This window comes from Oncorhynchus mykiss, chromosome 9 (genome assembly GCF_057628025.1).
Source record: "Oncorhynchus mykiss isolate SJ-2025 chromosome 9, ASM5762802v1, whole genome shotgun sequence".
In the NCBI taxonomy this organism is placed as follows: Eukaryota; Metazoa; Chordata; class Actinopteri; order Salmoniformes; family Salmonidae; genus Oncorhynchus; species Oncorhynchus mykiss.
The window spans coordinates 27,033,642-27,059,723 of NC_143030.1; the positions used below are offsets into that span (position 1 = coordinate 27,033,642).

General features: G+C 42.4%; 1 protein-coding gene across 2 annotated transcripts in view; it reads left to right on the plus strand.

The window, feature by feature from the left end:
- tspan5a (tetraspanin 5a) overlaps nucleotides 1-22,473 on the plus strand; it is a 28,470-nt gene extending 5,997 nt beyond the window's left edge. The window contains exons 2-11 of one of the 2 annotated variants that reach the window (XM_036987618.2): nucleotides 3,768-3,818; nucleotides 4,928-5,074; nucleotides 5,847-6,017; nucleotides 14,907-15,032; nucleotides 16,237-16,284; nucleotides 16,904-17,020; nucleotides 17,344-17,405; nucleotides 18,349-18,461; nucleotides 19,195-19,244; nucleotides 19,343-22,473. In XM_036987618.2, the coding sequence (XP_036843513.1) occupies nucleotides 3,768-3,818; nucleotides 4,928-5,074; nucleotides 5,847-6,017; nucleotides 14,907-15,032; nucleotides 16,237-16,284; nucleotides 16,904-17,020; nucleotides 17,344-17,405; nucleotides 18,349-18,424 (798 nt within the window). In that variant the 3' untranslated portion in view covers nucleotides 18,425-18,461; nucleotides 19,195-19,244; nucleotides 19,343-22,473. The remainder of the gene's footprint in view (nucleotides 1-3,767; nucleotides 3,819-4,927; nucleotides 5,075-5,846; nucleotides 6,018-14,906; nucleotides 15,033-16,236; nucleotides 16,285-16,903; nucleotides 17,021-17,343; nucleotides 17,406-18,348; nucleotides 18,462-19,194; nucleotides 19,245-19,342) is intronic. The other variant, XM_036987619.2, reaches the window with a different exon arrangement.
- The last annotated feature ends 3,609 nt before the right edge of the window (nucleotides 22,474-26,082 follow it).

Below are 26,082 nucleotides of genomic sequence, written 5' to 3' on the forward strand. Positions count from 1 at the left end.
TTCGGCGCATGTGACGAATACAATTCGATTTGTTTAAGTATATGGATTAGTCTCGTGGTGAATCATCTCTGAAGTGATACACTCAGTCCAACTGAGGAGTGTGAATCTGTGTATGTTACCTAATGTATTCTGCATCCCAAATGGCACCATAGTTCCTACATAGTGACCTACTTTGTGGTCGAGTTACCTACATTTGAATGTTTATTTGGTTTTTGGAAAGCTACCAGGTCTTTCCAGCCATTTTGATATTCAGTGTAATCTCGGGGAATTACAGAAGTGGCGTAGGTACAGTTTGCATTTTCCTACAAACGTTTCAGCCGTCTTGCTTTCAATGGCTGAAGGGATCATTTATTATAGTGATACTGTTCATAAACAAATAGCTAATAGGTTTGTGTACTAAGTAACCAATAATCGATCTTTCAACGATTTACAGAAAACCAACTCTAACCTGACATGTATGCAGTTCAATCCTACTCCCAAGGGTTATTTTATTTAGGGTGACTTTATTCATCATGGCTCTTCCTTCGACGAGGACACATTCGAAACGGGCCCCAGAGGACCAGACACATTTTCTCTTTTCCCTAAATATGCAGATTGTGCTTCAAAACGCACAGTGAACCAACCATATCTAGGCTACATGACTCACAGTGTGTGTCGGCCATAAATTGCCCCTGACACAGCATTTAACAACCTGAGATTTAGCCTGACACTATTATTCTCATCCCAATTCTGGTTCACACACTGTATGACAATATCCCTGTATGGTAATACAGCTTACTTTCTCGCATTTGACTCCATTGTTGCTGAACTGGTAGCCAATAAAAGTGCTGAAGAGGAAGGAATCCGCTCAAGGATTTCACCATGTGACTAATGGGGACTTTAAAATAGTTACAGAGTTGAATGGCTGTGCTAAGAGAAAACTGTGGCTGGATCAACAACATTGCAGTTATTGCGCAATGCTAACCTAATTGACCGAGGGCAAAGAATAAAGTCTGTACAGAATGCAAACATTCCAAAACATACATTCTGTTTGCAACAAGGCACTAAAGTAATACTGCAAAGAAATGTGGCAAAGCCATTCACTTTTTGTCCTGAATACAAAATGTTTGGGGCCATTACAACACATTACTGAGTACCACTCTCCATATTTTCAAGCATAGTGGTGGCTGCATCATGTTATGGGTATGCTTGTAATCGTTTAGGACCGGGGAGTTTTTCTGGATAAAAAATAAACTGAATGGAGCTAAGCACAGGCAAAATCCTAAGGGAAAACCTTGTTGTCTGCTTTTCAGCAGACACTGAGAGATGAATTCACCTTTCCAAAGTCCAAATCTACACTTGAATTGCTTACCAAGAAGACAGTGAATGTTCAAGAGTTACAGTTCGGACTTAAATCTACTTGAAAACCTATGGCAAGACCTGAAAATGGTTGTCTAGCAATGAATTTTGAAAATAATAGTGGGCAAATGTTGCACAATCCAGGCGTAGAAAGCTCTTAGAAACTTACCCAGAAAGACTCACAGCTGTAATCACTGCCAAAGATGCTTCTACAAAGTATTGACTCACAGGTGTGAATACTTATGTAAATAAGACATTTCTGTATTTTATTTTCAATAACATGTTTTAACTTTGTCATTATGGGGTGTTGTGTGTAGATGGGTGAGACAAAAATCTATTTTTTGAATTTGAATTTAGGCTGTAACATGAGAAAATGTGGAATAAGTCAAGGGGCATGAGTACTTTCTGAAGACATGGTATGTGACCGTGAGCCTTGCTGAGATGAATGACAAGTCGAAGTGCTCTCTGTTGTCACGACAACAGATGCCTTTAGGCATCGTTGTCAAGGGGAAGGAACTTAGTAGTTAGGCTGTTCTACGAATCACCAAGCATTTTTTTTCAGGATATTGATATAATCGCCCCCCCCCCAAAACCTAGCCAGTTTGTTTGTGCTATCATGCCAGCTCCCTGTCACTCATGGTCCTGTTTGGCTTGACTGACAGCAATAGCGTTGGCAGGAGCACAAACAGCTCTGGGCTACCCAAAACCACCCTCATTGTCTTTAGGTAGAATTCAAACAACTCAGAGCCGTTACATTTGCCAACACCCACCCAAACAACCATTAGGGCCTCACTGTAGGCAGAAACCAAGATGGAGGAGGGTTGCTTTAACTGGGACTATCCATCCCTCTGACGTGTTGTTTTAGCCACAGCTGGGGTATCTGTGTTTTTATGAGAACATCAAGCTACTACATTACTGTGTGTATACATGCACGTGTATCACTCCATTTGTGATTTGTGTGTGTGTGTGTGTGTGTGTGTGTGTGTGTGTGTGTGTGTGTGTGTGTGTGTGTGTATGGGTGTGTATATGGGTGTGTATGTGGTTGTGTATATGGGTGTGCATGAGTGTGGGTGTATGAGTGCATTGACTATGTCCATCACCCAGCTGTCGAGGCTTGGTTCTTGTCTCTCATGTTAGTGTAGCCTATTGATCCAAGCCGTTTGGGTATCCCAGCCATCAGAACACACAGGACGGCTCCTTCTGGCCCTTCCTCTCACATACAGTAAATATGCAGAGCACTGACCAAACTGCGCCATCACCCTACATGTTGCAGTCATTCTTCTCCAGAGTGACAATGAACTTGTATCATTGATCATAGAACGATGTCAGATCGAAGTTTAGGGGTGTGCTGCTCTTCTTTATAGCTCTAGCAACACGTCTCTGTTGGTTGTGGCACCCTCTTTATACTTGCCCCTATGCCTCAGATCTCAGACCAGCCCTTAGCCAACAGCTCTGTATTACAACCACATGAAGTGGCCATGGTACACTAACAGGAGAACAGTGTTGTTCAGGATAGAGTAATAGTTTGCAAACGATGCCAGACTGCAGCCAGATGGGATGCAATGGCCACTCTGCCAGTGTCCCAATGTCCCCTGTAGCTGGCGTATAAATGCAGCCGTTTGTTCATATCATTCCGTGACATATAGCAAAGTTGCACAGCGCTGGCTGATAGGGCCTGTTCAATCCGAGCTGGAAGGTTGGACAGCTTGGGCCTGCCTCGTTCACTTCCTGTTGTTGTCATTTGGAAATGGTCCGCTGCATTCAGACAGATTCCAGACGCCTGGCCCCACCCTACAGCTTCCTCTCAGACAGACAGACGGATGTACGGACAGGCAGGCAGAGAAACAGAATAGACAAACATACGGACAGACGGTCAGATAGGGAGGGAGGCACCTCCAGACTTGTCTCTCCCTTTCAACTGAGATAGCAGCTGAAGATGTTATCACCAAGTTAGTTAGTTAGTTCTGTCAAACGTCCATCGTCAATCTATTTCATTGGTCAAACCTGGCTTTTCAGAATAAGGGTTTCACAAAATTGTCCCAGAAATCAAATCGCTAATATTCTGACTGGGCATATGTTTTCAGTTGAGTGAGGAATTCCTTGGGAGAATTGTACATTCTGGCTTTTTTTAATCCTTGACTCCTGTTTAGAATATGCAAGTGAAGATGTCCAAACATGCAATTTATTAGTGGAAAGTGAAGTAATGTGAGTTGTGTGTTTCTGTAACTGACGAGCATCGCTGACACCCATGATGTGGAGGAAACCTTTTTAAGTGTCAAGGGTGAAATTGAAAGATAATACATTTCGACAAAGGTGCACTTGAGTGCAGGAAGGAGAGGTTTCACCCTCTTTTTTTGTCTCTGAGATTTGTGACAGTATACGATGCACGTGATTAATGTGACATATTGTCTTTCTGTCGTCTCTTTCAGTTGCTGGGTGTGGCCTTCCTTGGAATCGGACTATGGGCATGGAATGAGAAGGTGAGTAACATAAGGAGACTGGGTAACATAAGGACCCAGTAAGACCATCAAATAAGGTCTCATTTAACAAAGAAATGTTCACTTAAGTGAACATACATACAATCAGTCTTTTCCCACCCATTGTCATTTACCCCCCTTGTGTCTGGAAGAGAAGGAAGCCACCTGCTGACCAGCACCAGGCTTCCAAGCATTATCTTTGATATAAGACAGCCCAAGTTCTCAAACTTGGGAGTATTTGGAGTAATTTGTGAAAATTATGGAAACAACACCAGAAGCAACTGTCTACCCTTTTGCCTTGCTCTGACATACAGGCCTTGTAGGAGCCATTTTGTCTTACTTATGTGCTTGTTGTGTTGTCTATAGTTTGTCTATCTTGGGTCTTGGGTCTAACCAGTAAAGAAGCTCAAAACCAGTAAGGAGGAAGTGCATGAGTTGTTTTAGTTGAATACAAACATAGTTGTTTTTATTAGAATGATAGAATCCGGGGTGGCAGTTAGCCTAGTGGTTAGAGCGTTAGGCCAGTAACCAAAAGGTTGCTGGATCGAATCCCCGAGCTGACAAGGTAAAAATATGTTGTTCTGCGCCTGAACAAGGCAGTTAACCCACTGTTCCCTGATAGGCCATCATTGTAAATAAGAATTTGTTCTTAACTGACTTGCCTAGTTAAATACAAAAATCTACTAGGGAGGAGCTGGGAGAAGAATACCAAGGCTGACAGCTTGACGTATGTATAATAGGGAGTTAACCATAGAATGATAGTGGTGCCTGGTACTGAGGTATCCCAGGCCAAAACAGAACCTCTGTTTGATCAAGGACTTTTTATGAATTCCTTACACAAGTTTGGGTCGTAGTGGAATAGAGGAACTCTAAATTAGAAGTCTCTGAGTTTTTTTTAACACTTGACCCCTTACATGTCCTATTCATCTTGCCTTTTATGCATTCTATTCCCTCGCATGGTTTTATAGCTTCCTTTTTAACCAACACTTTTCTCTCTCTCTCTCTCTCTCTCTCTCTCTCTCTCTCTCTCTCTCTCTCTCTTTCTCTCTCTCTCTCTCTCTCTCTCTCTTTCTCTCTCTCTTTCATTTGTTTGTTTGTTTGTTTCTCTCCAGGGTGTTCTCTCCAACATCTCGTCCATCACAGACCTGGGGGGCTTTGACCCTGTCTGGCTCTTCCTGGTGACGGGAGGGGTCATGTTTATCCTGGGCTTCGCCGGCTGCATCGGAGCGCTGAGGGAAAACACCTTACTGCTCAAGTTTGTACGTCCACAACTCTCTCACTCCCAGTTGGCTCCCATAGACATACACATTTCTATGTGTGTGTGTATATACATCATTTATGTATGTTATATAGATGATTGGCTCCCTCTTGAACTCCCACACCTTCCCCAGACTTAGCGCCTGTACTTCCCGCGGCTCTGTCCCACATGTTTAGTCCATGATGTGTAGCCTTTTTCTGGGGCTGGGAAACCATGTCCCGTCTCACACATCAGTTATTACAGAACACTTCTGTCATGTGTGTTAGTGCTGGGCTAAAACAAATATGTGCACTGCCTGGAGGTTGATTCCCCAGGAATGGAAGGAGAAACACAGGACCAAATCTTCAGTGCTAAATGCTAGCTTTGTGTATGCTTGTTACCCTTTATCCCTCTCGTTCCCTCTTTCACCCTCTCTTTATCCCTGTCTTTCCCCCTCTCGTTATCCCTCTTTCACCCTCTCATTATCCCTCTTTCACCCTCTCTTTATCCCTCTCTTTCCCCCTCTCGTTATCCCTCTTTCCCCCTCTCGTTATCCCTCTTTCACCCTCTCTTTATCCCTCTCTTTCCCCCTCTCGTTATCCCTCTTTCCCCTCTCTTTATCCCTCTCTTTATCCCTCTCTTTCCCCCTCTCGTTATCCCTCTTTCCCCCTCTCGCTATCCCTCTCTTTATCCCTCTCTTTTCCCCTCTCGTTATCCCTCTTTCCCCCTCTCTTTATCCCTCTCTTTCCCCCTCTCTTTATGACTCTCTTTATCCCCCTGTTCCTGTGTTCCAGTTCTCTGTATTCCTGGGGATCATCTTCTTCCTGGAGCTGACGGCTGGAGTGTTGGCCTTTGTCTTTAAGGACTGGATCAAGGACCAGCTCAACTTCTTCATCAACAATAACATCCGGGCGTACCGTGACGACATCGACCTCCAGAACCTCATAGACTTCACACAGGAATATGTAAGTGTTTGAAGATCAGTGTGTGTGTATGAGAAAATGCAGTTATTACAGAGGAGAAGCGCTGGTTTGAGTAAGGTGAAGAGATGGTCTTGTAAGATGCGGGGGTAGGAGCATGTGTGTGTTGGCGTGTGAGAAAGCGATAGAACCTGGTTGCCCCACTCACATTTCCCGATGCCTTGGCAACGTATACCATGTTTCTATAGCAACTAGGGGAGGAAGGGTGGCCTACGATTCTCGTCGGATGTGTAGCGCTCTTAAGAATTTTTGTGAAAAGGATATTTTTATCCATGGCATGAGAATCTCCCATAGTATCTTCAATATTCCTCCCAATCCAGGAATCAGGTAAATTTGAAATCTGCTGTGGAGTACATACCACCCAGCACAACATGTTTGCAGTCAAAAATGTGATTTTTACAGTGTTTTATATACAGTTCCTTCAGAATGTATTCAAGGTGGGATTAATTGTCCTTTTTCTGTCAATGATCTACACTGTAATGTAAAATACTCTGTAATGTAAAATACTCTGTAATGTAATGTAAAGTGGAAGAGAAATTTGAACATTTAAAAAAATAGTCTCTACAGGCTTCCTTCTTTACACTATGTAATTTAGGTTAGTATTGTGGAGTAACTACAATGTTGTTGATCCATCCTCAGTTTTCTCCTATTACAGCTATTAAACTCTATAACTGTTTTAAAGTCACCATTGGCCTCATGGTGAAATCCCTGAGCGGTTTCCTTCCTCTCCGGCAATTTGAGTTCGGAAGGACGCCTGTATCTTCGTAGAGACTGGGTGTATTGATACACCATCCAAAGTGTAATTAATAACTTCACCATGCTCAAAGGGATATTCAATGTCTGCTCTTTTTTTTACCCATCTACCAATAGGTGCCCTTCTTTGCGAGGCATTGGAAGAACTTCCCTGGTCTTTGTTGTTGAATCTGTGTTTGAAATTCACTACTCGACTGAAGGACCTTACAGATAATTGTATGTGTGGGGTACAGAGATGAGGAAGTCATAAAAAATCATGTTAAACACTGTTATTATTGCACTTATGAGTCCATGCAACTTATAATATGACTCGTTAAGCAAATGTTTACTCCTGAACTTATTTAGGCTTGCCATAACAAAGGTGTCGAATAAGTATTGACTCAAGACATTTCAGCTTTTCATTTTTTATGAATTTGTAAAGATGTCTAAAAACATTATTCCACTTTGACATTATAGGGTATTGTGTGTAGGCCAGTGACACAAAATCTTCATTTAATCCATTTTCAATTCAGGCTGTAACACAACAAAATGTGGAAAAGTCAAGAGGTGAGAATACTTTCTGAAGGCACTGTACATCTCCACACTATGAGTTTGGAATAATATTGTGAAAATTCACATAATGACATTTTAGAGTAAGAGCTGAAACAATATTCTCTATGGACACAACGTTTGTTTGTTGGCAGTGTACTTGTTGCTGATTATGACTAGATATACTCTTGGATGACCACTCACATAAAGACTATGATTTAGAAGGCCAGATCAAAAGGTCCAACACTAGTGAAGTCCCGTTTGTAGAAAAGCACAGGGCAGACCTCATAGCAGATTCCCTAGTCTCACAGAATTGGACCCATTAGGTCTACCCTAAGATCCAGAAGGCCAAAACCAGCCAGGATCAAATGAGGGAGCTGTACTCTGTCCTGTCCACTCCAACCCAGAAGGAGGCTTTCCACGGGATTTCGAAAGGAGAAATATCCTTGGCTTATCATGGAGAAAAACCCAGAACCGGTCAGGGATGATTACCTGGAACAGATGAAATCTGAGAATTTCTACAGTGCAAGAATATCTCTTCCACATTTGAGAGACGTTGCTACTGGAGAAACGATACACAAAGCACTCAATGGTCAAGAAACACAGAAACGAGTGGGAGAGAGGGCAGGAGATAAGCTTGCGCAGGGCTGCCTTGCAGAATGTTCTGAGGACCATGGACAGTCAGAACACCAGCATAGAGAGACTGTTTGAACCTGATCAATATGGAGAAGAGGGAAGAACTGTTCTATTACAAGGCCAAGCACTCAGAAAATCATGTTGGATTGGGCGTCCAGATGACTTTTTTCAGACCGTTTTTGAATGTCTTTCTCTGAATGTGCTAGCAGGTAAATCTCCTTCATCGGGACGTGAGTCTCGCTGATGTTATACGGAACTGCAATCCAGACTTGAAGCCAGTTATTCCACACATTCACTCCCATCCAGAGAAGATCATCTTCAGCCTGGAAGGTTTTGATGAGTTGAAGGTTTCTTTCTGCGTTGCAGCAATTTCCAGCAATGACCCCAACCAGAAAAGATCCCTGGAAGATAATCCTGGGGACCTTTTGAGTAAAAACATCTTACCCAGATCATTTCTACTCATCGCTAGCAGACCAGGAGCTTTAGACATTCTGAAAACACTCCTTGAAGATCCATGCTATGTAGAGATTCTTGGATGTTCACAGGAGGGAGTTGAGGAATACGTTCAGAATTTCTTTGACAATGACTAGCAAAAAACATAAACTGTGATGTATGTGAAAGGAAATAAAAAATGTGTTCACAACATGTTTCAGTCCAGTTATGTGCTGGTTTGTTTCCACTGTTTTGAGAGAACGTTCTGAGAAAGGCACAGATCTACAGTACATCATACTTTGGACACATTTTACTCATACATCATGGTCAAGAATCAGGTGCTCCTGCCCGAAACCTCCTTCAATGTCTTGGCAATTTAGCAAGAAGAGGAATACAGAAAAACAAGTTCTGTTTAAAGAACAAGATGTGATTCAAGAGTTTTCTGTGATCTCCCAAGTGCCATCACTGTTTTTGAACAAGGTCTTATTGAAGAAGACAACCCACTGCCAAACAGTTTACAGCTTCGATCACCACATACTCCAAGAGTTATTCGCAGCAATATTATACACTGAGCGTACAAAACATTAGGAACACCTTCCTAATATTGAGTTGCACCCCCTTTTGCCCTCTGAGCAGCCTCAATTTGTCGGTGCATGGACTCTACAAGGTGTCAAGCCTTCCACAGGGATGCTGCTGGCCCATGTTGACTCCAATGCTTCCCACAGTTGTGTCAAGTTACCTGGATGTCTTTTGTGGGGTGGATCGTTCTTGATACACATGAGAAACTGTTGTGTGTGAAAAACCCAGCACGTTGCAGTTCTTGACACACTCAAACCGGTGCGTCTGGCACCTACTACCATACCCCTTTCAAAGGCACTTAAAACATTTGCCAATTCACCCTCTGAATGGCACACATCCACAATCCATGTCTCAATTGTCTCAAGGCTTAAAAATTATTCTTTAACCTCTCCTGCCCTTCATCTACACTGATTGAAGTGAATTTAACAGGGGACATCAATAAGGGATTATAGCTTTCACCTGGTCAGTCTGTCATGGAAAGAGCAGGGGTTCCTAATGTTTTGTACAGTCAGTGTATGTTCTCTGTGATGAAGAAGAGTGTCGTGACTTGACTTTAACATTAATCTGAAGACCCAATTTTTAAATTAAGTTACCATCTCCTGAATTAATCTCTAAAAGGTTTACCCATCACATCTATAAACATATTAATCATAACCTCATATCATATCATTCTGAACAGTCGTAACCTCCTTGCATTAGCCTTACTTATGATTCAGTACTACACAAATTGGTTTAATTATTTATTTACTAGCTAATTACATGGAACACAGGATAAACATACACACTCTGTACCGGTTATTGACTGGAGACTTAATATGCCAAAAACATGTCCCTAGCGGAATGACAACAACCTGGCTGCTTGTTAAAGAAGAGATGGAGAGGGATACTTAACATTGGTACATTCAGAAACTACTCTCGCTGCAGTAACCATATACTTTGCACAAGAAATGCCGCCCAATGTGAGTAAGAAATCCTGAATGTATTTACGTGATAGGCCTGGGTTTGCCGGGGGTCTCTCGGTGAACAGGGCACCCTTGTAACGCTCTGATTTTCCAAAATGGTTCCAACAACTCTTCTACTGTTGTCCTTCTTCCTAGTTGTCCGGTATCCGGTGACTTGTCATGTAGTCCTGAACAGAACTACAGAGTTGATTTTTCTTCCATTCGCTCTTGATAGGCTAGCCAGCCGTATCAATGGTTCTTCAGTGGGGTGATGAGAGTCGCATAACACAATGGTTTGAGGAGAGGAACAGGATGGTTCTTATTTCGCTTTTGAAGATACTTTACTTAGGACAGCTAATCAGCCATACCAGTGATTGTCCAGGAGGTGAGTTTATCTTCTCCACCTCGTGTTGAGATTCAAAGTTCAAACCATTTTAAACGTGCAGCTGCAGCTTCACGCTTTTCTGGTCTAATCATTTATACATTTTGCTCGAAAGGGGCGGTTCCGGCAGGCACGTTCTCTGACCTCACTCCGGGGCGATGACTACTGAGTGTGCAAAGTTAATGGAAAACAATTATCTCTTATAGCTTCTCAAATCACATCCCTCTCTTAACAAAATCCCCTTCATCATTTTTCATATTACATGCACCACGCATAGTATGGAAACTTCATATATGTAGTGTGTATACTTTCCAAGTTACAGTATTTCCTTTAACATTTTTAATGACATCATAAAATAACAAACAAAATGACATTAGTGTTCTATAGATTGCCTCTGATATTCCCCCGTTCTACGTTAGAAATATTGTTCCAGTATTCGCTTTTGAACTTGTCAGAGTTTCAGCGGGCAAAAGTCTGTTGAGACAAAGAACATTCCTTTGAATCCTGAGAGCGCAGGCCTGAATCTTCTCCCTTGATTTTACAACAGGGCGTGAGTTGTTAATCCCCACTAGTTCTGTTCTTCCCCCTCTATGGGTGAGAGTGGGTCTGATTGAAGTTTCATTGCAAACCTTATCTGACCTATTTTGGATTCTCGTGGACAGTCATGACAAGAGCCAAAGAGAAGGATTGCTATTGGGAAGTAGTATCTCACCTCTTATCCCTCTCAGATTCTATGCACAGCTGACCAAATGAAGCTAGGTTTTTCTTCTAGCTCTTTAAAAGAGACTGTTTTGCCTTTTCTCTCTGGCCTGTTCAACAGAAAAACAAGGTGCTTCCCGAAGGAGGAGTTAAACCTGGCCTTGCCAGCTGATTCACAGTTACTAAACTGGTTAAAAGATGGTTGCCAACGCTTAGTCTATCATATTGGATTTCTGTTCAAATGTCTCTATGAGCAGCATGATAAAATGTTTGTTGGAGACGTGATTCAAAATCATGTAAGTATAAAGGCTGGTAGCTTCCACAAATAATTCTCATGGCCGTTATAATATTGCTTTGACAATTGTACACAAATTAAGAGCCTTAGTCTCAATTGCAAAGAGGTAAAAAAATACTGCAGCATGCCTTACATAAGTGTGTAAAGGTGCTTGACTTGCTGAATGTAGGATTTGAAATACTGTGCTCGTCACGGAAATCTCCCAATTGTAATTAAAAAAAAGATGAATTCTGGTCCCCCACATGAAGTGATACATCTTTGGTCTGCTCTTCTGGAGTCTCACTCATTTCAATGTGGTCATGAATGATCTATTTGGTTAAGCAAGTGGCATGGCTGCTCAATACCTTTTTTGTGAAGCAGTCGTAGTGGGTACTCTGGTGGAGGAGACTGCATCAAGTTTGGCAAGCCTCGTGCTGAGCTGTGAAAATCTGCAGACAGTACTGATTTCCATCAATTATGTTCCTGCAGGTTCTTTTGGCCAGATTCGCCAGAGACGGCTGTACTTGTAACATCTCTCGGTGTAAACGCTTTTGGACAAAGGTCTCATCATAAAGGGCTTCACGGTGAAAGATAGACACTAGTATTATTTTAAAATTAGGAGTCACAACACCGGTGATCAGATTCAACATGTTTACTTAACTCAATCTGCGCAGGTCATACATCAGTACAGATGCCCTCAAGGGACACTGAAGCCACCTCAAGATATTAAAGGTGGATCAGACTGCTGACACAGGAGGCGATCAGAGTACTTTAGGGAGCCCAAGGGCTTACAGTGAACTGTTACTGGTTGGAGATGTGACAAGCCAGTGGATTAGTGCTCTTACTGGATAAAAGAGGACTGCAACTCTTTTGTAATACACTGGAGATAGATGGGGAGGAATCACAGATGAGCTACTTGGAGCAGATATTGTGGGTCATGTGGGTCATGTGAGGATTTTCACTGGGGCTGACTTACCCAGGTTCTTGAGGGCCCCAGTGTCTACTGGTATTTGCCTCTCCCTTGAATTTAATTAATTAACTATTGCTGTGAAACTGCAGTTACTACTGTACCATTGCTGTACTTAGGTTTTGTGTAAGATTACTAATGTTGTACATATGTATCATAGTTGGTCCCTACATTTGTTCAGGTCTGTTTTAAATTTGTTTGGAAAATGTTTTATTGCTCTGTGTGTAAAGGGTATATACTTGTGTATGTCGTCAATAACATTCTGTCTGTATATTCTGTGTATCGTCTGTCTGTATATTCAGTTTATTGTGTATATTCTGTGTCTCGGCTATCTATATATTCAGTTTTTTGTGTATATTCTGTGTCGTCTGTCCTGTATATTCCATGTATTGTGTATTGTCGGTCTGTATATTCAGCTTATTGTGTATCATCTCTCTGTACATTCCATTTATTGTATATATTCTGTGTATCGTCTGTCTGTATATTCAGTTGATTGTGTATATTCTGTGTATCGTCTGTCTGTATATTCAGTTGATTGTGTAGATTATGTGTATCTGTCTGTATATTACGTTTATTGTGTAGATTCTGTCTATTGTGTATTCTGTTTTATTATGGCAACACCATTTCACCAGGTCACATTCCTGGTACATGCAAATGTACTTTGCGATTAAAAGTGATTGTGATTCTTCTTTAGACGGAAGGTAGCCTAACGGAGTTGTAAGTCGCTCTGGATAAGAGCGTCTGCTAAATAACTCAAATGCACACAAATCGTAGTCCTAAGGACCTAGGACCTAAATGAACCCAAAATAATTGTCTGTTTTTAAACTGTATTTTATGGAGTTGCTTTTATAAAGACTAACATTAAAATGAGACCGAGAGAACGGTGGAAGGGAGCAAAGCAGTTGATAGCTAATAAACGTGTTCAATGCAATTTACCTCAGCACTCGTTCAACCACTTTCACTTATTGGACTGCTAATCATATCATACAATGATGAGGTGCTAAAGCAATTACCATATTAAAATGAGTTATGCTGAATTACTTTCAATGCAATACAGTGGTTCGGTAATTAAACATTAAATATGATATAATATACGATTAATTCGTTTTGCTTCACTCAATAATGTGTTTTAAAATCCTCACTCGGGCTCCTTATATTGTTATCAGAAATGAATTGATATGCTTTAGCCAACAAATGTATTGAATTCACAAGGGCCTTGTGTAGAATCTCCTCTCTGGATTGGTCTTCGTCTCAGTTTCTCTATTCAGTGGCAGGCCTTTGTTCGTGTAGCCAGCGTATTCCATCTGGGCCTCTATTCACAAAGCGTCGTATAGTAGGAGTGCTGATCTAGGATCAGTTCACCCCCCCCCCCCCCCCCCCCTCTTCTTATTCATTAGGATCTGAAAGGCAAAACTGATCCTAGATCCGCATCCTGCTCTGAGACGCTGTAAATATGTGCCCTGTTTTCAGCCTTCCACAATCTCTGTCAGTCACACACCACCCACACTGATGGTGTGAGATGAGAGAGGAATTCACTACAGTCATTCCCTCTAAACATTGGACTCTTTGTTTTCACCATATATGATAGCACTGCTATGCTGCAGTAGTGTGTGTGTGTGTGTGTGTGTGTGTGTGTGTGTGTGTGTGTGTGTGTGTGTGTGTGTGTGTGTGTGTGTGTGTGTGTGTGTGTGTGTGTTGTGTGTGTTGTGTGTGTGTTGTCAGCTCTTTGTTCACCCGCACGCAATTGCTAACAACCCATCTGCAACTGCCTGACTATATGTGAAAATCTGAGGCCCAACCCTAACCCACAAATATAGAAAATGCGCTGTACCTTAAGAGATGGCAGAAAGATTTTTTGACAGGCCTTCCTAGATAGGCCTACATTTGTGCTTTAAAATTTCCAAAATTTTGGAAGGCTAATTGTTAGGTAACTTGTCTATAATTAAATACATGCAGCTTCTGTCATTACTTGTTGCACTAGAAGACTAAATTAACCCTTGCTCACCAGAATGTCATAAATTGATAGAATGAAAACTACAATCTAGTTGACATCGGTAAAGTTGGTTCTCTCTTTCAGCTATGCTTCTCTCACGCAGCAAAGATGTTTAGGGACCGGGTAGAAAATGCAATAACCCCCCCTAAAAAAACAGTTTGGTTGATTTTAACACATTTTAAAAGCTGTTAAAACACTATAAGATTTCAGTTCGCTTTGGATGCATATTTTATGTGGTTGAAATACTATCAGCTTTTATGATGCTGATAAAGATAGCCTCACCACCTTTACAGATGATCCCTAACCGCACATTCATTCTCAGATGCTGAAACACTCCTGTTCCTGAGTCAATGTACATTTTGGTGTATCATTTTACTGCGAGAGATACTTCCTTCTGCAGGAGTTAATATTATATTAGGCTATGTGAGAGGTCATAAACTTAGTCAGTGGTTAGATATTTTTTGGACATATTTAGTCATCGATCAGACGCTCCTATCCAGAGCAATATCCAGGACTTTATTATATAATCTCGTGGACTGTGGGTTATGAGTCAACCCGTGCATTGTGAGGTAGTGGAACTTCCTGGAACTTCCTGGAACTTCCTGGGTATTTAAAGTGAAAAACGTTTTAAGTTAAAGGAAGAAACGTGGATGTGCTGTTGACGTTCTCTTCTCTGTTGCTTCTTGTCAGTGGGAGTGTTGCGGCGCATTCGGAGCGGACGACTGGAACCTCAACATTTACTTCAACTGCACGGACACCAACCCCAGTCGGGAGAAATGTGGCGTCCCCTTCTCCTGCTGCACCAAGGATCCTGCGGTAAGAAAGTCTCACAGGGGCTAGGTAGGGTTGGTCAGAGACGTGGGGTCATGGAGTTCGGTAATCAAGCCTGGATTCCAAACTGAAAAACAACTCTCTTCCCCTTCGTCCTTGGCTTGCTGTTGCAGATCTGAAAAGACTGGATGGGTAAAAAACAATATGGTGGAAACTCCTTTTAGCCAGACTTATACCTAGATATACTGTATACTGGCTCTTCTTTTAGCGGTATTTAGTACACTGTGCCAGTCTCCTCAAATATGTGAGGGGGAGTTGTCAAGGACGGAGGAAAGTGAGTCTCCTATTTGGAACACAGCCCTAAGCTACTTTCATAAGAGTGCCTCAATTGGAGTAGAGGGAGGTAGTAAGAAATATTGAGTCAGAGAGAATGACAAGAAAAGTGAGCAACAAAAGGGTTTGACTGAAGAATAGATACTGTGACACAAGGACATAGGAGAGGTAGAACGTGACAGAAGAGAAAAGAGGGAGGGAACAAAAGTCCTGGCAACAAAGGGAGGGAGAGAACACTAACAATGGCCTCCACACATGCAGAAAACATCAGTTACATGGGACTGCCTGTGACAAGAGCATCAAGGGATACATTATTTTCATAATGGTATGGGGGAGATCAGGACTAATACAGTAACGTCTTTCATCATTGGGGCACTTTTGAACAATGAATCCTACAAGACGTAGTGGAAATTGTGTTCCCTTACTCTCTGATGAATGTGTCACACTTTTACAGTTAAAGGGGTAGTTCACTGAAAATGATTTTGCTTCTGGTTAGTCCCAAGTGGCTCCCGAGTGGCGCAGCGGTCTAAGGCACTGCATCTCAGTGCTAGATGTGTCACTACAGACCCTGGTTCGATTCCAGGCTGTATCACAACCGGCCGTGTTTGGGAGTCCCATAGGGCGGCGCACAATTGGCCCAGCGTTGTCTTGGTTTGGCCGTGGTAGTCCATCATTGTAAACAAGAATTTCTTCTCAACCCGACTTGCCTAGTTCAATTTTCAAAATGGCAGTATCTATGAGATAGCAAAACCCAGGCATTGATGCTAACATGCTCATATTATTGGTCAGAAACTCAGACATGAATTGACACACGAACAGGAAATGGTCATGGGTGTCAGTAGTATTAGCAATGGAGATTGGGGGGTATTGGCAGCTGACTTCTCTTTTTGATAACACTTGTATTTCTCTTCATTAGGAGGATGTGATAAACACGCAGTGTGGCTATGACGTACGAGCCAAAACGGTGAGTGCCGTTCCATTTCTCTCCTCTTTCCCCCTCTACCGCCTTCCTATTTCCTTCCCTTACATTTGTCCTCTCGTTTCCCTGATGTAGTAGCCTCTATTATTATGATGTAAGAGACATTACTGAGGATATATAAAGTTATATAATATAATGAAGGGCTATGTAATACGATGGTTGTATAATGAAGGCATTTGCTTGGTTTTCATGCCATTTGGAGGCTAAGAAGCTCCCTGTACGGGAGACCCATAGGGCAGCGCACAATTGGCCCAGCGTCGTCCGGGTTAGGGGAGGGCTTGGCTGGCAGGGATGTCCTTGTCCCATCGCGCACTAGCGACTCCTGTGGCGGGCCGGGCGCAGTGCACGCCGACACGGTCGCCAGGTGTACAGTGTTTCCTCCGACATGTTGGTGCGGCTGGATGCCGGGTTAAGTGGGCATTGTGTCAAGAAGCAGTGCGGCTTTGTTGGGTCGTGTTTCGGAGGACGCACGGCTCTTGACCTTCGCCACTCACGAGTCCGTACGGGAGTTGCAGAATTGAGACAAGACTGTAACTACCAAATTGATACCACAAAAAGGGGCACAAAAAGAAGCCTCCCTGTAATAAACGTGTCATTGTTGTAGGACGCAGAGCAGAAGACCTACATCCATGTGAAAGGCTGTGTGCCACAGTTTGAGAAGTGGCTACAGGACAACCTGACAGTAGTGGCTGGGATCTTCATAGGAGTTGCACTGTTACAGGTAAGATAAACATTTTGTTGACTACTTTCAGCTTAGAAAGAGAGCAAGCCACTCTGATTCAGGACATTAACTTGTCTCAGCAGCATATAGTGATGTTTAGACACACCACACATGACTGATATGGCTGGTGTCCATCATATTAGTATCTTGTGGAGATGAAACACATTGCATTACAACTGCCAATCCCAAATGAATCCGGGACGTTATAAGTATTGTCGAAGAGCAGAAATTTAGAGCATGAGCAGCTTGCATGTGACTCAGTTAATGAAAACATTTAAGTAGACATCACATCACATTCATAATTTATTTTCTTTCTTTTACAGATATTTGGAATATGTCTGGCACAAAACTTAGTGAGTGACATTGAAGCTGTGAGAGCAAGCTGGTGAGAAGAAAATACATCTCTCAATTTCATTCTGTAACGTCTTATGCATTTCCCTACATCTTTCATTATTATCTGGATTCATTATTGATTTCCATACTCCTTAGCATAAGCATTAGCGGCATTGAAAATCAGAGATTTCAAAGTTCTACAATTGTTTCATTTTGAAAGTGGGCCACCATGTGGGCTAAAGTTGCAGCACGGCGACATGGAAATCCTTTGACCATGGAATCACATTTCAAAACCAGATTAGCATTTTAGAAAAAGTGCCTCCCTCATTTGGCATAGAATAAGAGTCGGAAGACCTTAGGCCATATGTATCAAGCTGCTGAAAATTAAACAGTGGTTTAATAAATGGATGAAACCAGTGAAAATGTACTCCTACTGTCAGAATGAAGAAAGAAGTTACAGCATTGATGTGTGTAACCACTACATCAGCCTTTTACCAGATTCTTCGTTTTTCTGATGTAGTTGGATACACATAGATCCAGAGTAGGCTGTCCAGTAAAACTTTTAGTTGTAGTTTCTTTGGCTTTGCTCTGGTTACTCACGTCACCTCCTAGTTTGACAGAGTTATTTCACATAGGTTCTGCCCCTCTCATTTTTACATTTGTCAGACACCGTTATCCAGAGTGACGTGTAGGAGTAATTAGGGTTAAGTGCCTGGCTCAAGGGCACGTTGACAGATTTTTCACCTAGTCAGCTCGGGGACTCGAACCAGCCACCTTTTGGTTACTGGCCCAACACTCTTATCCGCTAGGTTACCTGCCACCCCAGCTGGCCACTCAACTAGGAGACAGGAGCACAGCACCCCCCACTCACTCATGCCCACCCCCAACCCTGGCAGGGTGACTGGGGGATTAGCTGTTACACACGCCTACTCTGCCACACCATCGTCATGCCAACTCACCTCACGCTTCATTCTTCCTCCCCCATGCTTCGTCAGGGTGCCCCCGCCCTCTCTCTCCATGCGCCGACCCCCGCCTCACTCTGGAAAGAAAGGGTCTGCGTACTACGCGTGAGGAACATGCTCGCGAGCGTGTGTATGTACTTTAGCCGGTGGGTGTTGTTGTTGTCCTCTGTGAATCAGTACTAGCCACCGTAGTCAATGATATACCACAGCCCAGACCCTGCAAGATCCCTGCAATTCGACCCAATGAGTTGAGGAATATGATATAATATAACATAAATCTAATGCTTTGCTGGCTTACAGTATAATGTTAGACTCTTTAAGCTAAAACGTCTGTGGGTAAACACAGGCTGAAATGACAGACTTAAATGCAGGTTTAACTAGCCTGCCCTGTATACACTGTCTGCCAGGGGTGTAGTGGGTTCTGTACATTTCCAAAGACACATTGCCCTTTTCCCAAAGCCAACGAATAGCCAAAATGTCTGCCTATAGAAGGACCCGTCAGTTCTCTCCACATCCTGTTGTCATGAAGAATGGAAACGCTTTCAGACTATTGAGAAAGGATTCCTCCACCTCCCTCAGATCCCTCCTCCACTCTGTCACTGTGCCAAACCGTCCCTCTGTGCCCCCCTGACCATGCCCACCCCAACCTATCCACCAGGGGTGTATTCAGGATGCATTACATGTTTACCGCACACTCAAACGCAAATGGAACTACACATGGACTTGAATTTAACATTTGGTTCCAGAGTATTGTGAACACTACTGAAAAACACTTGATAACATTTAAAAACTTTACGCATTTTGAATACACTCCCTGGCTTTGCTCTTGTGTACCAGAAAGAACATGCTTTAGCTTTTTTTCTTTCTCTTGCTGTGTAGTTTGTTTACCTGATGTCACGGTTTACCTGTCTTCACCCAGGAATGCACAGGTAAGGATTACCAAGTTAGCTAGCTGTGCTTTATAGTGCCCTTATGTCACAAATACAACTCTGTTGTTGACATTTCCTTGATGTCTGTTTCTCCCAAGGTCTCTTCAGCATGGCTACGCCATTCTCGGCGCATCAGACAATGCTCAAAGCCTGCTACCACTGGGAAAGATTCCTGAGAGCACCTGCACCATGGTGACCTGCACATTCTGATCCTTTTTAAAGATGGCTTTAGGGTTGCAAATTTCCAGTAACTTTCCAAAAATTCCCAGGTTTTCCAGAAATCCCAGTTGGCAGTTTTCTGGAAAACCTGGGAATTTTGGGAAAATGACCCTGTTTTGCATCTCCATTGTTCCATGGGATTCCATCCATGTGACAAACACTTTGTGTAGAAATGTACAGAAAATAATGAGGGGGAAAGTTGTTTGTAAATGCACTGCATGCCTGTCCCACATAGGGTGGCCACATTTAAAACACCCAAATGCAAGACTACAGGATGATATTGCGGGACAGTGTAGCCTACATGAATAAAAACATTTGGCAGCCCCCCCCCCCCCCCACTGGAATTTAGACTGAACTGAAAGGATTTTTACAAATGTGATTGGTTGATGATATGACATTGCCTACGTCTCGTCTGGCGCTGGGCAAAATATCAGATCTCAACAACGATTGGAGAAGTGTTTAACATCACCAGTATTCTTAGACTACCACATCCTAATGATATATATTTTTCATAAGCGCATATTAGTGGTGCTTGAATTTGTTGATAAAATGCGGGACATGAGTGTTTCGTTGCAGGACGCGGTACAAAGGGGGAAAAATGTGGGACTGTCACACGATCCGGGACATGTGGTCAACATACTGGTCACGGTAGCATGGATTCTGGTTTTGTTTCATTAGAATGTGCAAAAGTTCTCTTATTGACACAAGTATTTTTAACAGTAAAATAGTAGCTGTATTTGTGGTGACACTGTGAGCTTAGGAAAGAGAGTAATGGTGCTAGAGGGCAAATGTACAGTAGTAGTCACAGCCTTTAAGTCACGTTTCCTTTGAACTGCTGAAGCGTTGTCGGTTCAAGCGTTTTTTGTCGCACAAATGAGCATTCGTTATATCCCATGCCATCTCTACCACCTGGTGAAATACATACAGGTGTTTCAGATACTTTCAAATACTTGAGGTGTGCTTGAAATAGCATGTTTGCACTTTTGGGACTAGTCTCTTGGTTCCATTTTAACAGGCAAACTAAATCAAGCACACTTAAAAGGTCCAATGCAGCCGTTTTTATCTCAATATCACATACTTGTTGGATTACAATTAAGTACCTTACTGTGATTGTTTTCAATTCAAATGGTTGAAAATAAACCAAAATATATTCTTGGCCTCCCGAGTGGCGCTGTGGTCTAAGGGTCTCCTACGACCGGGAGACCCATGGGGCAGCGCACAATTGATCCAGCATCGCGCTCTAGCGACTCCTGTGGCGGGTTGGGCACATGCACGCTGACACGGTCGGCAGGTGTAGTACGGTGTTTGCTCTGACACATTGGTGTGGCTGGCTTCCGGGTTAAGCGGGCATTGTGTCAAGAAGCAGTGAGGCTTGGTTGGGTTGTGTTTCGGAGGACGCACGGCTCTCGAACCTTCGCCTCTCCCGACTCCCTATGGGAGTTGCAGTGATGAGACAAGACTAACTACCAATTGGATCCCACGAAATTGGGCAGAAAAAAGGGATAAAAAAATTATAATAATTGTTTCAATCTCTTCTTAGCAAAGAGCAATTTCTCTAGGACTGTGAGTGGTCTGAGTTAGGAGGGGGAAAACTGAAAATTAGCTGATATTGGCAGAGAAGTTTGGAACTCTTTCTTATTGGGTGGCAGGTAGCCTAGTGGTTAGAGCGTTGGACTTGTAACCAAAAGGTTGCTGGGTCGAATCCCTGAGCTGATGAGGTAAAAATCTGTTGTTCTGCCCCTGAACAAGGCAGTTAACCCACTGCTCCTAGGCCGTCATTGAAAATAAGAATTTGTTCTTAACTGACTTGCCTAGTAAAGTAATAAAAACATTTTTTTTTGTCTATTTACTAATTTACAGCATGGTGGTGTCAACAGTGAAGGGTAAAACTACATCCACCAAAACAGGATGACATTTCAGGTGGTATTTTCAAACAGCTCTGACACTAAAATAACATTATCATGTTCACAGTATAAAATATACTTAAAAGATAGGAAAATCACATTTTTGACTGCACTGGGTGTTTTAAGTATCAATGTATTTTGTCTGATCTCTGCACACTCTACATACAGGTTTTTAATGGTTAAAACACACTTTCAGTTCATGTCCACTATGGTGGTCTTCTGTTTTCAATACCTCAAAGTGAATAGTGTCAATCTTTAGGAATCCCTGCTACTCCTTATTCAATTTTGTTCTGAGGGCTGAATGTGATTGGTTGGATGAAAGCGAAACAACCATTGGTGGGACATTACAACGGCCAGAGTGAAAAGAAAACTCAGTTGCTGTCATATTTGTAGGTGGTGGATTGTGTAGCACTTGGGTTGCCATGCTGAATGTCCCTGTTTCAAATCCCTGTGTGGTTTCAGTTTTCTAGCTAAAGATAAGGCCAAGTGGGAGGTTTGATTGGTTTTGACAAGATGGGATACCACTTTTGTCAGATTTGACTTTTCTTAGCAGGTTAGGAGAATTTACATAGCAGGTTAGAAGAATTAGGATAAGGGTTAGATAAAATGCCCCAAAAATTAACTGACTTAATTTAACAAACGCTTATAGCCATGACCGAGGTGGATGGACTTTTAACCAAGTTAACCAATCACAGCCAGGACCAGTGACAGGTGAGAGTTCAATCAAATAAATCCTGTTAGGGAGGTAGGAGGGCATTAAACATGGGTTGTGAGACACAAAGTCCCCGGTTTGAACCTTTCTAAAGTTGACCTTTAACATTTATTTTGACTGTTTAGAGTGAAAAGACCAAAACGTTAGGCTGGTGGGTGGTGTCCTGGGTGGCAGAGGGCATAACACAAGGGTTGCCATTCAGTGGTTTCTTCACTTGATTCCCAGTATGGCCTTTAACGTGACTTTTATGAACTTGAACAATCTCACTCTTTTCTGCCCTCAGAACAAGTTCCCGTTTTTCTTTCATTTCCATGAAATAAATCATTTTCTTTGTTGACCTGATGACTTTGTTAATAGTGTTAATTGTTAATAAAGAAGGGACATGACAAAGTGATTTGGCTTCCTCTTTCTCTGCCGGACTCCATGACACATTCATTTCTTTGTCAACGGTGCTTTGTAACTCAGTTGGATGGCTCGAGTCTGAAGGAACGATTTCTAATTGATTGTGGACTACAGGAAAAGGAGGACTGAGCACAGCAAGCGGTACCAAGAGGCTTCTAAACAGCTTCTACCCCCAAGCCATAAGACTCCTGAACATCTAATCAAATGGCTACCCAGACTATTTGCATTAATAATAATAGTGATTATTCAGCTTTTATTTCTTTCATCACATTACCAGTGGGTCAGAAGATTACAAAATTGTTAAACTTGGGTCAAACTTTTTGGGTAGCCTTCCAACAAGCTTCCCACAATAAGTTGGGTGAATTTTGGCCCATTCCTCCTGACAGAGCTGGTGTAACTGAGTCTGGTTTGTAGGCCTCCTTGCTCGCACACACACTTTTTCAGTTCTGCCCACAAATTTTCTATAGGATTGAGGTCAGGGCTTTGTGATGGCCACTCCAATACCTTGACTTTGTTGTCCTTAAGCCATTTTGCCACAACTTTGGACGTATGCTTGGGGTCATTGTCCATTTGGAAGAACCATTTGCGACCAAGCTTTAACTTCCTGACTGCTGTTTTGAGATGTTGCTTCAATATATCCACATAATTTTCCTTCCTCATGATGCACCTATTTTGTGCACCGTGCACCAGTCCCTCCTGCAGCAAAGCACCCCCACAACATGATGCTGCCACCCCCCGTGCTTCTTCGGCTTGCAAGCCTCCCCCTTTTTCCTCCAAACATAACGATGGTCATTATGGCCAAACAGTTCTATTTTTGTTTCATCAGACCAGAGGACATTTCTCCAAAAAGTGTTTTTTCTATGGCGGTTTTGGAGCGGTGGCTTCTTCCTTGCTGAGCGGCCTTTCAGGTTATGTCGATATAAGACTCACCTTACTGTGGATATAGATACTTTTGTACCCGTTTCCTCCAGCATCTTCACAAGGTCCTTTGCTGTTCTGGGATTGATTTGCACTTTTTGCACCAAAGTACGATCATCTCTAGGAGACAGAACGCGTCTCCTTCCTGCGTGGTCCCATGGTATTTATACTTGCGTACTATTGTTTGTACAGATGAACGTGGTACCTTCAGGCGTTTGGAAATTGCTCCCAAGGATGAACCAGGCTTGTGGAGGTCTACAATTTGTATTCTGAGGTCTTGGCTGATTTCTTTAGATTTTTCCATGATGTCAAGCAATGAGGCACTCAGTTTAAAGGTAGGCCTTGAAATACAGTGCCTTGCGAAAGTATTCGGCCCCCTTGAACTTTGCGACCATTTGCCACATTTCAGGCTTCAAACATAAAGACATAAAACTGTATTTGTTTGTGAAGAATCAACAACAAGTGGGACACAATCATGAAGTGGAACGACATTTATTGGATATTTCAAACTTTTTTAACAAATCAAAAACTGAAAAATTGGGCGTGCAAAATTATTCAGCCCCCTTAAGTTAATACTTTGTAACGCCACCTTTTTCTGCGATTACAGCTGTAAGTCGCTTGGGGTATGTCTCTATCAGTTTTGCACATCGAGAGACTGAAATTTTTTCCCATTCCTCCTTGCAAAACAGCTCGAGCTCAGTGAGGTTGGATGGAGAGCATTTGTGAACAGCAGTTTTCAGTTCTTTCCACAGATTCTCGATTGGATTCAGGTCTGGACTTTGACTTGGCCATTCTAACACCTGGATATGTTTATTTTTGAACCATTCCATTGTAGATTTTGCTTTATGTTTTGGATCATTTTCTTGTTGGAAGACAAATCTCCGTCCCAGTCTCAGGTCTTTTGCAGACTCCATCAGGTTTTCTTCCAGAATGGTCCTGTATTTGGCTCCATCCATCTTCCCATCAATTTTAACCATCTTCCCTGTCCCTGCTGAAGAAAAGCAGGCCCAAACCATGATGCTGCCACCACCATGTTTGACAGTGGGGATGGTGTGTTCAGCTGTGTTGCTTTTACGCCAAACATAACGTTTTGCATTGTTGCCAAAAAGTTCAATTTTTGTTTCATCTGACCAGAGCACCTTCTTCCACATGTTTGGTGTGTCTCCCAGGTGGCTTGTGGCAAACTTTAAACAACACTTTTTATGGATATCTTTAAGAAATGGCTTTCTTCTTGCCACTCTTCCATAAAGGCCAGATTTGTGCAATATACAACTGATTGTTGTCCTATGGACAGAGTCTCCCACCTCAGCTGTAGATCTCTGCAGTTCATCCAGAGTGATCATGGGCCTCTTGGCTGCATCTTTGATCAGTCTTCTCCTTGTATGAGCTGAAAGTTTAGAGGGACGGCCAGGTCTTGGTAGATTTGCAGTGGTCTGATACTCCTTCCATTTCAATATTATCGCTTGCACAGTGCTCCTTGGGATGTTTAAAGCTTGGGAAATATTTTTGTATCCAAATCCGGCTTTAAACTTCTTCACAACAGTATCTCGGACCTGCCTGGTGTGTTCCTTGTTCTTCATGATGCTCTCTGCGCTTTTAACGGACCTCTGAGACTATCACAGTGCAGGTGCATTTATATGGAGACTTGATTACACACAGGTGGATTGTATTTATCATCATTAGTCATTTAGGTCAACATTGGATCATTCAGAGATCCTCACTGAACTTCTGGAGAGAGTTTGGTGCACTGAAAGTAAAGGGGCTGAATAATTTTGCACGCCCAATTTTTCAGTTTTTGTTTTGTTAAAAAAGTTTGAAATATCCAATAAATGTCGTTCCACTTCATGATTGTGTCCCACTTGTTGTTGATTCTTCACAAAAAAATACAGTTTTATATCTTTATGTTTGAAGCCTGAAATGTGGCAAAAGGTCGCAAAGTTCAAGGGGGCCGAATACTTTCGCAAGGCACTGTACATCCACAGGTACATCTCCAATTGACTCAAATTATGTCAATTAGCCTAGCAGAAGCTTCTAAAGCCATGACATAATTTACTGGAATTTTCCAAGCTGTTTAAAGGCACAGTCAACTTAGTGTATGTCAACATCTGACCCCCTGGAATTGTGATACAGTGAATTATAAGTGAAATAATCTGTCCGTAAAACAATTGTTGAAAAAATGTATTGTGTCATGCACAAAAGTAGATGTCCTAACCGACTTGCCAAAACTATAGCTTGTTAACAAGAAGTTTGTGGAGTGGTTGAAAAACGAGTTTTAATGACTCCAACCTAAGTGTATGTAAACTTCCGACTTCAACTGTAGGTGTTAATCTGATCAATGGACATTCCATCACCACTGTTAAAACTACCAATGTATGCCAGAATTATCAAAGGGCCTTAAAGCCTGGCATGTGAGGCTAGATTCCATTCTAGATGGGGCTCCTTGCTCACCCCTACCTAGTTGTCCCAGATCCATGAAGAGGAGTGAACTAGGATAGAAGGGAGGGGGCAACCTTCTGGAATGGAATGCAGCCTAGGTGACACCATAGCTCAGAAAACCCTGTTTGGCACACAATGAATGAAACATGAATAAAGTGGCTTATGAATGATACGAAAAAGACTCCCCCCCCCCCCCCTCTTCTTAATATATCAACAGGCAGTACAAACTCTAGGAACAACAAATACA